Raw genomic sequence first — 11,715 nt, forward strand, 5'->3', positions numbered from 1 at the left:
ACAAAGTCTTAAAAAAAAAAAACCTAGGGGCACCTGGGTGGCTCAGTCGTTAAGCGTCTGCCTTCGGCTCAGGTCATGATCCCAGGGTCCTGGGATCGAGCCCCGCATCGGGCTCCCTGCTCTGCAGGAAGCCTGCTTCTCCGTCTCCCACTCCCCCTGCTTGAGTTCCCTCTCTCACTGTGTCTCTCTGTCAAATAAATAAATAAAATCTTTAAAAAAAAAAAAAAAACCTAAGTGGCATAATTTATGTAGAGTCCAGTCAGTAGCTAGGTGCTCATTATTACTAAGCTAAGTGAGCTTTGGGGGCCTGTGGGGCCAGACGTGGGGATCCTCCCGGTGGCCTGACACTCTCTTCTGCCCGTCCTGCAGCCAAGCAGCATGAGCTGATGACGCTGGATGGCTTCATGATGTACCTGTTGTCACCCGAAGGGGCTGCTGTGGACCCGGCCCACACATGCGTGTTCCAGGACATGGACCAGCCCCTCTCCCACTACTTCATCTCCTCCTCACACAACACCTATCTGACCGACTCTCAGATCGGGGGGCTCAGCAGCACCGAGGCCTATGTCAGGTACCCTAGCGGGCGATGGTTGGGGCGAACACATCTGGGAGCCCAGCTTGGGAATGCTATGGGGCTCAAATCTCACTGTGGGCTTCCTGAGCGGCGGGGGGGGTGGCTACCTGGCTCAGCCTGGCCATTGCTCTGTTCCAGGGCTCCCGCATGACCCCTCCCCCGCCCACCTGTCTGTCCGCAGGGCTTTTGCCCAGGGATGCCGCTGTGTGGAGCTGGACTGCTGGGAGGGGCCAGGAGGGGAGCCCATCATCTATCACGGCCACACCCTCACTTCCAAGATCCTCTTCCGAGACGTGGTCCAGACCGTGCGCGACCACGCCTTCACCGTGAGCTCCCAGGAGCCCCATGCCCAGCCCCAGAGCCTCCCCAGTGACCCCAGCGTCCTCTGTCCTTCCAGAAGAAACCCCCCTGCCCAGAGAATCGCTCACGCACCAAGTGCTGCTGGGACAACTGGCCAATGGGGTAGAAGAAAGCTGAGTGAGAGGCTCCCTTCCTCTACCCTGATGTTTAGTAATTGCAGTAAAATCACAAAATGTCCAGAAGAAAACCTTGCGGGTAGGGAAGGACATTTTAATCAAATCATGACTCCCAAAGAGAAAGCCATGAAAGAGAAGTCTGCATAAAATTGCGACTTCTGTCAGTCCATACACAAATCTTACCCTCAAAAAAGGGTGGGCTTGGGGGCACCAGGCTGGCTCAGTCGGGAGAGTGTGCGACTCTTGATCTTGGGAGTCGTGATTTCGAGCCCCACACTGGGTGTAGAGATTACTAAAAAAAAATAAATAAACTTTAAAAAATTATGGGCTTGGGGGGAGTGTGTAACATAAACAACGTGGCCAATGTCGTTAACATATAAAGGGCATTTATACAATAAAACCACTCCTGCAGCTGCCCTCAGCTTCCCAGACATTCCACCCTTTCCCTGAGACCCCAGATCTGAGCTCTGTCCCCCCAAAAACACACTGGCCCCAGAGTATGTCCCACGTTCCACTTACTCAGCGCCCCCAGAGTGCCTTTTTGCCTGCCTGTCCTGAAGGGGGCTGGGGGGCCAGGTGTAATGGGGGTCCTGGGAGGGGGAGGTGGCTCTGAGTTGCTGTCCCTCCCCCCCAGCTGTCGCCATACCCTGTCATCCTGTCCCTCGAGAACCACTGTGGGCTGGAGCAGCAGGCCGTCATGGCCCACCACCTTCGCACCATCCTGGGAGACGCGCTGGTGACAGAAGCGCTGGACGCCCAGAACCCGGAAGAACTGCCCTCCCCAGAGGTAATGAAGGCCCCCGGACTCTCAGCCCGCGTGGGGGAGGACCCGGCTGTGGTCCACCATCCACCCCCGCTATGCCATCTCCGCAGGTCGGGACCCCACACCTCTCTCTGCCTCAACCTCCCCCTGCGTTCCTCTGACATCTGCCACCCCATGGTCTTGTCACTCTCCTACCCACCAGTCTTGACTAGACCCACCCCGCTCTATTCAGGGCCTTCCGTGCCCTACCCACCCACCCCCCTCCCGGCCCCACTTTGCTGCCCTGCCTAGAGAGTCCCTGCAACCTCAGCCACGACCCCCTTCGAGGCCTTGGGTGGCGCGTCCTCTCCACCGGAAGCTCCCTTCCCAGCCAAGCGCCACCTGCTTAGAATTTTCGCTCAGCGCAAACCACCCCTTCCTGTGATCTGAGGAAATTCCGTAGCTCTCTGGCCTGGGGTGGTTCTTCCTCCCAAACCCCAGAACATTTTATCTGCCTCTTGGGGACATTTGTGTTTTTCCGGCTCCTTGAGAAAACTCTCCTCCTGCTCTCAATCCAAATATGCAGAGAATGTTGATTCACCTCTCTGTGTGTGTGTGTGTGTGTGTGTGTGTGATTTGATTTTTTTATTAGCATGAAACACGGTTAAAAAAAAATCGAGCTGTACAAAAGTGTATACAATGAAAACGGTTTTTGTTTGCCCTTGTCCTATTTCACAGGAAGTAACCATCTTTAAGTTTCTTGTGCGTCTTTCTAGAATTTTCCCATGCGTCTATACCTATGTGCAGAGCTGTCTTTTCTTTTAAATGTTACACAAGGAAGCTCATGTGATTACACGTTCTACAGTCACTTTTTTCACGGGAGATCTTTTGGGAAGAGGGCTCCTTCTCTTTCGGTCCCGAGCTGCGTCATTCATTGGAAAGGCTGCTCGTCGTATTCTGTTTGGAGGGACCTCCCTCGCCAGTCCCCGTTGGTGGCTCTATGCGTTGTTTCCCATTTTTTCCTGTTAGAAGCATCCCTCATCTTGGCGTGGCCTTTCCTGCGCCCCCGGGTCAGCCCCTCACATAGTGGTGGTTGTGTGACTGACAGGGGCGAGAGGGCATAATCCCTCCATGTGGGGTCCCTACAGCAGCTGAAGGGCCGGGTCCTGGTGAAGGGGAAGAAGCTGTCAGCTGCTCGGGGTGAGGATGGTCGAATTCTGTCCGACCAGGAGGAGGAAGAGGAAGAGGAAGAAGAGGAGGCAGAGGCCGCAGAACAGAGGCGGCGGGTGAGTGGGACGGTCGGCGCCCGGCTGGGGCAGGGAGGAGCTGCTTGGGGAGGGGAGGGGAGCTAGGAGGACCGAGGCGCAGGAGCCGGTGGACCCCCTCTGAGGCTCCTCTTCCAGGCCAAGCAGATCTCCCCCGAGCTGTCGGCCCTGGCCGTGTACTGCTGTGCCACCCGCCTGCAGACCCTGCGCCCCAACCCAGTGCCGCCCCAGCCCTGCCAGGTCAGCTCCCTCAGTGAGCGCAAGGCCAAGAAGCTCATCCGAGAGGCAGGTAGGAGCCGGGACATCGGGCATCTGGGGGCCGGAGGCGCCGCGGAGGCCGGCAGGCTCCTGGTGGGGGGCATCCTGACGTTGGTCTGGAAAGGAGACTAAGAGGACTTCAGGGCCAGTGAGAGGGTCAGGAGGTCCCCAGTTTGGGGCTCAGGGAATGAGCACCCGGCACCTGCCCAGCACCGGGCCGGCATGGGTGGAAGGAAGAGGGTCCAGGGAGGAGGGAGGCTGCTGCCTGCCTTTGCCGGACCCAAGCCTGGTGACAGGGCCAGACATAGACGGGAGCGATGGTGCAGGGTGACCAGTGGGCCGTGGCGGGGGTTGGGGGAGCCGGGCAGAGGGCGCGAGGTCAGGGAAGGACTCTGGAGCGGGGGATGCCTGCCGAGACCCCAGACAAAAGGATGCGGTGGAAGGAGCCAGGTGAAGAAGGGGAAGGGGTTTCCAGGCTGGAGGAGCAGGTTGGACGAAGGCCTGGAGGACCCACAGCGCTGCTGGAGGAGTGCATGGGGGAGGCGGGATGAGAGCCGGATGTCAGCCCGGGGCCCCGTGTTCCAGGCATTGAGTTGGGGGCAGGAAGCGGGGATTTGGGGCTGGGATGCAGTGCCAGGGTGTGGAAGGGGGTCCTTGGCCCTCTCTGGGCTTCAGTAGCCTCGTCTGGGAGGTCCTCTCAGCCCTGGGGCAGGGGGACCTGGGGCCGCGGGAGTTCAGCCTCTGTTCCCAGCTTGTCCCTGTAGCTGGGACAGAGGAAGTTACAGGCCCTGGCACTGCGTGTGGGACACCTAGGGGCCATCGTGGTCCTGCCCAACTCTCCCCCAGGGAACAGCTTCGTCAGGCACAATGCCCGGCACCTGACCCGCGTCTACCCCCTGGGGCTGCGGATGAACTCGGCCAACTACAGCCCCCAGGAGATGTGGAACTCAGGCTGTCAGCTGGGTGAGTGGGGGCAGCGCGCTGCCGAGGGGGGCGGCCTCCAGGGAGCCACGAGAGGCCCGGGCAGGGGTGGGGCCAGACAGCTTTCCAGAAGGTGGAAAAAGGTGTTTTCTTGGTAATAACAATGATTAAAATAATTGTCAGGAAATTAGGTGGGAAAACAAATCAGACTCATCTTCCTGACAGTGTAAAAGTCTCACATTTTTTATGAAGACAAAAGTTAAAAATCTCTACTCCCATGTGCCCCCTGACACACACACACACACACAAACACATCCCTGGCAGTCCCACGGAATCAACACAGACAGGAGTGGGCTCTGGAGGGATGCTGAGCTCCAACAAAGGAGCAAAGGAGGGGAATATGGTCCCCTTGAGCGCAGATATGGAGACCCCAGGCTTCCTTGGACGCCACTCTGGCCTGGGCCTATTCCCAGCCCCACCCCATACCAGGGATAAAGTGTAGGTGACACTGGGGGCTGGGTCCCTTGGCTGCCGTGATGCACCCCCTAAGCCCCGGTGGGGGTGGGCAGTGAGACCCCAAAACGGAGCGGGGAGAGGAGGGACACTAAGAGCCCCTGCCCTGACCCCACTATGTCCACAGTGGCCTTGAACTTCCAGACACCGGGCTACGAGATGGACCTCAATGCCGGGCGCTTTCTCGTCAACGGGCGGTGTGGCTACATCCTGAAACCCGCCCCCCTGCGGCAGCCCGACACAACCTTTGACCCCGAGTGCCCCGGACCCCCCAGAACTACTCTCACCATCCAGGTCAGCAGCCTGGACCAGGCCGTACCCCGGGGTCACAGCTAGCCCCGGAGGGGTCCTAGCCTGCAGGGCGCCAGTCTTTGGTCCCAGACGGTGGCGGCCTGGGGATGGCTGGGGGTGAGGGCAGGGTCCGGGTGAGCGCTGAGGGCAAGGGGCTTCCTGCCCTAACCGAGGGGACAGGTAGGCGTGGGCCCGGGCGGGGGCCGGAGCAAAGCTCCCCTTCGTCCCCTGCAGGTGCTGACGGCGCAGCAGCTGCCCAAGCTGAACACTGAGAAGCCGAACTCCATCGTGGACCCCCTGGTGCGTGTTGAGATCCACGGGGTGCCCGCAGACTGTGCCCGAAAGGAGACCAACTACGTGCTCAACAACGGTGGGTGGGCGTGCTGGTGGCAGGAGGGTGGGCCTGGGGGCCGGCTGGCTCCTGACTCATGCCTGCGCCCTAGGCTTCAACCCCCGCTGGGGGCAGACCCTGCAGTTCCAGTTGCGGGCTCCGGAGCTGGTGCTGGTCCGGTTCGTGGTGGAAGATTACGACACCACCTCCCCCAACGACTTTGTGGGCCAGTTTACGCTGCCCCTCAGCAGCCTGAAGCAAGGTTGGCGGGGACGGAGAGGGCTGGGGGTCTGGGCCTCCAAGACCCTATTCGCCTGGGCTTTGCATGTCCTCCGAGAGCTTGCCTGAGCCCAGGGCCGGGATGTGGTTGGTGCCCCCGCGGTCCCGGCCCCGCGGGCTGGGAGCGCACAGAGCCTGACACGTGGCTACGCCCCCCACAGGGTACCGCCACATCCACCTGCTTGCCAAGGACGGGGCCTCACTGTCGCCAGCCACGCTCTTCGTCCACATCCACGTCCAGCGCTTCTGAGGGCGGGACGGACCCACGCTGGGGTTCCTCGGGTGCCAGTCTGCATCCCGTGGCAGAGGCTGTCTCCTCCTCTGGGGTGGAAGGGTGGAGGGGTGGAGGGAGGCCCAGGCCCTCCAGCCTGCTCGCTTTGCCCACTCCACTCTGGTCTCAACGGGGTGCTGGGGGCTGCTTCGGTCCCTCCTAAGAACAGGCCATTGCTCTTCTCCCTATGACCCTGGAGCCTTGAGACGCCCCCAGCGCCTCCGATTCTTGGCCTACTCCCTTGTGGCTCACGAAGAGCCAGGCCTCTTGCTGCCAGATTTGGGGAGAACACGTGAGCCTTCAGCTCTTCTCTGCCCCCCAGGGGGGCCCATCCCAGCCTCCTTCCCCCAAAGCAGCACAGCCCCCTCCTTGCCTCCACCCCACCCCAGGCATTAGCCACCCCCCAAGGCCCTCCCCTCTCCAGGCTTTCCTGGGCTCCTCCCTGCTGCTCTTGAACTTGAGCTCCCTTTCTGAGGAAGCCTGGGAGTAGATTCTAACTCGTGTCATAGAATGGCACGGGGAGAGGACAGTAAAACAAAACTATTGATTTTAAAAGATCAAGAAGCCAGTTTATTTTACTACTGCCGTACCTGGAGCACTTCTGAGCTCATACCCGCAGGCCCCTGAGGAGGGATGAGGGCAGAGTCCCTTGGGCCCCCTCCCCCAGTAGGGCTTGAATTTGTCTAAGCAGGCCAGAGAGCCAGTGGGGGTGGGAGGGGCAGAGGAGAGGCCCCAGCTCAAAATAGCCTGTCCTCTCCTCTTGGCTTAGAGCTGCTTCCAGCCCCACGAGACTGTGGGGACACCAACTCAGAAGCTCCCCTGCCCCTTTACCATGAAGGGCCTTGAATGGGGAGGGGGCAGGTGGTGGTGGGGGGGGGGGCTTCTGCCAGGAAGAACTGTTATGTCCCTAAAAGGGGATGGGGACAGGACTCTGAGGGACCTCACACAGACCCCCGCTTTCTGGGTTCAGCTGCGTTCAAGGCCCCTGCCTGTTCAGTAGACGAATCCAAGACTTGGGGCTCTCCTTCCACCAGGGCTAAAGGCCTGGAAACCAGCCCGCCGCTCCAGGCTGCCTGGAGCAGCTGGGAGAGTGTGCCGAGACACCAGCGGGCAGAACCCAGAGAAGACCTGCCAGAAAGGAGACTTTCTGGGCTTCAGTGTGGAGCCCTGGCATTTTGGGTTCCATCAGGCAAAAGCACGAACACTGAACCAGGGCAGAGCTTGAGGACAGTTTCCGGCTTGGGGATGGCACCCGGGCCAGGGCTTGAATGGGCCCCATGGAACCCAGGGCTGGGCCGTCTCGCCCTCCTGCAACCCATGACCCAACGCAGGACGTGAGCGCCTCCCCTGCTCTCCCGCTGAGAGTGGCGGTTCTGATGAACCCGTTTGTCCTCAAGGAGGACGCTCACACTCTGAAGGGGCTCGGAAGCCTCCGGATGCAGGAACCACAAAGGCCGGAGCCAGGCAGCCCAACTCCGGGTTCTCAGGGCCGTCAGGAGGCCAGGCAGCCGGACCGCAGGCCTCAGGAGGGAGACCCTCAGGAGGGAGGCACGGTGAGGCCGAGTCCAGTTACGGGGGACACAGAGCAGCAGTTCGAGTCGTCCCGGCCCCACAGGGCCAGCTCTGCTCAGGGCCTGGGTGAGGGTCCCGTGTCAGGTGAGCGCTGGAGCCCGGCTGAGCCCCCCCAGTCCCATCCTGCTTCTCTTCTCTGGTTTGGTAAAGCACGAGGAGGGGTTTCCTGCTAGGGTGAGAGCCCCAACGCTGGGAAGTCGGCCTTGGAAGGGCAAGTCTGCAGTGCAGGAAAATGGGTGGGAACGGGTGGTGGAAGGTGGAGGCAAGGAAGTCACTTGTAACTGCGGAGGTCCCACCCACAGGGCTGTGTCCTCAGCCCAAATCTAAGGGTGGGGACGAAGGCCTGAGCCTTCAGGGGCTAGAGTGACTGACGGGGGAGGGGAGAGACACAGGGGCCAGCTTAGGAGGGGCCTCACAGATGATCCTGGGGGGACGTCCTGTGTCCTCAGGCTGTAGCCCGTTTCCCTGGAAAGGGGCTCCCTCGGAGGCACCAGCCATGGGGTGCCTGAAAGCGGCACGGGGTCGGGGAATGGATGAGAAACTCCAGAGGAAGAGAACGGGGCGGGGGGGGGGGGGATGCGAAGTCTAAATGCAGTTACTGGGGCCCTTCCTTGGAGACCCGGTTCGGTAGGTGTGCAGTGGGGCCTGGTGACCGGCAGTGTTCAAAAGCACCCCCTCGGGCCCAACGGGACCAGCGGGCCGCCGGCCCAGGAGGGGAGTCGGGGCATGTGGACGAGCGGGACGCGGCGGCGCCTGGGCGCTCCCTCAGAGGGGCCGCGGGTGCCCCGCACCGAGGGGGCTCGCTCCCGGCCGCCGAAGCCCGGGACTAGCACCACTGCCAACATGCCCTGCTGTCGGCCCAGGGCCCGGCGGCTCCTCTCACACGGAGTGAACCTGGGTCAGCCCCGACCCCTCGCCCCGGGATGGGAGAAGTTAGGGGAAAAGTGCCACTTCTGCCCTGAAGAGAGAACCCTGCCAGAGGACAGTATTCCAAAGCTGCCTCCACGGAACACGCACGAGCGGCTTTCCTCGCGGGGGCCCTGCTGCCCTCGGAGAGGGTGCTCCAGCCCAGGCCAGGGACCCCCCGTTGGTGCCTCTGCCACCTGCTGACCCGAGGAATGCGAGGGCCGAGAGGTTTGGTTCAGCTGCTTCCTTTATTAGAAACAAATGAGATGTAACCAGTGGGACTACAATGCATTTGGTACCTCCTCCCCGACCCGGGAAATGGATGCCCCTCCCACGGCCCCCCCGAGAAAAGCCCAGACAAAAGGGAAGCTTCCCCCTCTGTTCCCAGGTTTGCACACCTTGCCGGCAGTCAGTATCTTTGAATTTAACTGAATGAGACTGTCCTGCACAACGTCCTAGGAGACAGCCCGTCGGCAGGCCTGCCTTCACTTTGCAGTAGGGTGACACCAAAGACGACCTGCGTCTCCTCTGGTTCGGGGACAGGCGGGCCAGGTCACAAGAAGGCTGCCGCCCGGGTGGGTAGGCACTGGCCGAGGATGTGCTCGTTCCCCTCCTCTGGCCTGACAGTCAGGTCCTTACCCTCTGCCAGATGGCAGTTTCGTGAAGCTACCCAGGGCTTTGGGCCATCCTTTCAGTTGGTTAAATGCTGGTCATCTTTGGGCAAAGAATTCAGACCACAGGGACCCCCACACCTGGGCTTCAGTGAGCCAGCGAGGAAGGGGTCAATGGCAGTTAGATGAGAGTTGCAGGCAAGGCCTGAATTTCCCATAAACTGGGTGTTGAGGTGCTTGGTGTGGGCCAGCCTCCAAACCAGACATCAGCGTCTTTGAAAGCAGGCATGGGGGTGAGGGAGCCCTATGTACACCTCCACCCAGAGCTGAGGCCTCCTTTCTACCCAGCTCTCTCCCCACAAAAGATCACAGGCCATGGGAATGTGCCAAGGGGTCAAATGTAGAGTCAATCCAAAGGCAGGAAGTAAACGTCTGGAAACATGGAGTCCAAAAGCCCAGTGGTGCCAGCAAGGAGTACTCGTGGCAAAGGGTGAGGGCCGTGCCGGGGAGGCCCTCCAACCACGGCTGCCTGAGGCAGGTCCCAGGTGAAGAACTTGGGAGGCCCCAGGGTCGTTCCCTTGTTTGGTTCACGCCAGCCATGGCTCCACCATCCTGCGGGGCTCCTTGTGGGGAGGCCCGGAACCCCGAGCAATGGTTCTCTCTGAGCTCTCTGACCTGAAGTCCTGGCAAAGGTGAAGAACCTGGGAACTGTTTGGACAAAAAAAGAAACTCAGAGCAGGCACCAAGCTGCCTCCTGCAGACCGGCGAGGCAGTGAGGAGGGCTGGGCAGGGTCCCCACCGTGACACAACAGCAGAGTCCAGGGAGCAGGCCACACGGTCTTGGAGGGAGACACGGGGGCCTTTCCAGGAGATCTGTTTCTTCTAGAGCAGCCACAGACTCATGGTTTCCATCCTGTGACGTGGGTCAACCGAGGCAAAGCTCACTCCCGGGGCTGTGGTGCACCCCCAATCTCAGCAACGGCTTGGCCCGTACCTGGCCCACAGCTGACCAAGCCAAGGACAGGAAGCCTTTCCAAGTTCCAGGTCCTGCCCAAGGTAGGAAAGAGTCGGGCACTTTGTTCTTTGATATCCTCAGATGCATGCACAGGGTAAGCTGCTCTGGGGAGTCTGGGGCGCTGGGTGTCTGTGAGGCTGTAAAGGCAAGCCCCTGTCTCTTGGACTCCTCCCGTCTGTGGAATGCAGTGCACATCTTGCTAAGAACAGCAGCTTCTTTGGTCTGGGTATCTTGGAGTCAAGGAGTCAAAGGTCAGCCTAGATCGCTGGGGCATGCAGTTTGCAGCACGGGGACAACGGGGACAAGGGAGGCCCCCAGCGGCCGCTGATGAGAATGCAGGACAGTGGAGTCGCGGGCTCCAGCAGCGGTCTACAGAGTCCAGCCCAAGCACAGTTTCCTCCAGCTCTGGGGACTCTGCACAATTAGCGTCTGGCAAACCCGAAGCCCGAAACTCCGCTCTGTTAGCTGTTAGCCTGCAGAGCAGGGCTTCCGTCAGTGGGAACTGGCTAAACCTGGCCTCCTGGCTCAGGCTTCCTCCCCCTGCAGGCAGCTGAAAGCGGCCGGGAAAGCCGCTCACACACACGCCCCGCTCTCCCCCGTTTACCTTCTCCTCGAGCAAAGTTCCATACAAGCCGGCACGGGGCTTTCCGACAATTCCACAGCCCAATCCTCCCCAAGCTACCTGGCTGAGCACAGCGGAGAAAGGCCTACACGGACAGCCACGGGACCTGAGGCTCCATCACTTTTGGGGGGACTGGCAGCATCAATAACCATCACCACCACCACCACAAAAATCCACAAAACATCATCAGCAAAAATCAGACTCACACCACGGCGACACGCGATCATTTCTGCCATCAAATCCAGATCAACGTCTGGCCACCGCTCCTCGCTACCACTTGCAGGCTGCGCATCTTGGAAAGGAGCACAAGAGATGGCTAATGGATCGGAAGGCACAGGCCAGGGGCTGGCGGCTGAAGGGGTCTGGGTATCGTCCCCACGCCATCCTTGGCCAGCCACCCTAGGGCTATCAGGGTGCTGGCTCTTTGCTCTAAGACGAGCTCAGCAGGGATTGCACTGGTATGGTCTCCACAAAGTCCCAGATGCTACAAGGTCAAAGGTCCCCTTCAAACTGCCAGTCACCCCAGGCAGTGGAAAATCAATGTCATGCGGGACTCATCCCTCTAAGGTTGGCAACAACAGCTGGCTAAAGAGCCCTTTAAAATCAGTTGGCAGGATGACTTCCCACAGGGAGCAGGGCGAGGATGGAAGAAGGGACCCACAGATGGTCCCCACTGGCCAGTGAAAGAATGCGGAAAAGGCCTGGTCCCTGCAGGGCAGCCTGGGTAGGGTCGGCCCATCTAGGACTTCACCTGCGGTTCTGCGAGCTCTGGGCCCGCCCCAGGCTCGGCACCGGCCCTCCACTTTTCCCTGCCTTCTCAAAGCTAATCATTTCAGCCCATCCAGAAGGGGGATGGAGAAGATCCCCCACATCCTCTTTCTCCTACTCCCCCAAGAAAAGTCAATGCCTGCTTTCAGAACAAAACAATTCACTGTACCAGTATGTGTTTGTCTGCCACAGTCCCTGGATTCTAATTCTGAGGAATGACCTAGATTCAGTTTTTCATTAGAGACCGAACATCCTTGTACATTTGGAACATGAAAGATATTTAAAATATTTATATATATA

The 11,715-nt window shown here is 60.0% G+C and overlaps 1 protein-coding gene across 4 annotated transcripts in view; it reads left to right on the forward strand.

The window, feature by feature from the left end:
• PLCD3 (phospholipase C delta 3) overlaps positions 1-6,476 on the forward strand; it is a 19,237-nt gene extending 12,761 nt beyond the window's left edge. For 2 of the 4 annotated variants that reach the window (XM_006735865.3, XM_081804822.1), the window contains 10 exons: positions 370-571; positions 756-900; positions 1,685-1,837; positions 2,941-3,078; positions 3,196-3,346; positions 4,162-4,278; positions 4,877-5,043; positions 5,275-5,410; positions 5,484-5,633; positions 5,812-6,476. In XM_006735865.3, coding sequence (XP_006735928.1) covers positions 370-571; positions 756-900; positions 1,685-1,837; positions 2,941-3,078; positions 3,196-3,346; positions 4,162-4,278; positions 4,877-5,043; positions 5,275-5,410; positions 5,484-5,633; positions 5,812-5,900 — 1,448 coding nt within the window. In that variant the 3' untranslated portion in view covers positions 5,901-6,476. The remainder of the gene's footprint in view (positions 1-369; positions 572-755; positions 901-1,684; positions 1,838-2,940; positions 3,079-3,195; positions 3,347-4,161; positions 4,279-4,876; positions 5,044-5,274; positions 5,411-5,483; positions 5,634-5,811) is intronic. The other 2 variants (XM_081804821.1, XM_031030754.2) reach the window with 2 other exon arrangements.
• Positions 6,477-11,715: the final 5,239 nt, after the last annotated feature.

This window comes from Leptonychotes weddellii, chromosome 15, assembly GCF_054177405.1.
Source record: "Leptonychotes weddellii isolate Sample4059 chromosome 15, ASM5417740v2, whole genome shotgun sequence".
Taxonomy (NCBI): Eukaryota; Metazoa; Chordata; class Mammalia; order Carnivora; family Phocidae; genus Leptonychotes; species Leptonychotes weddellii.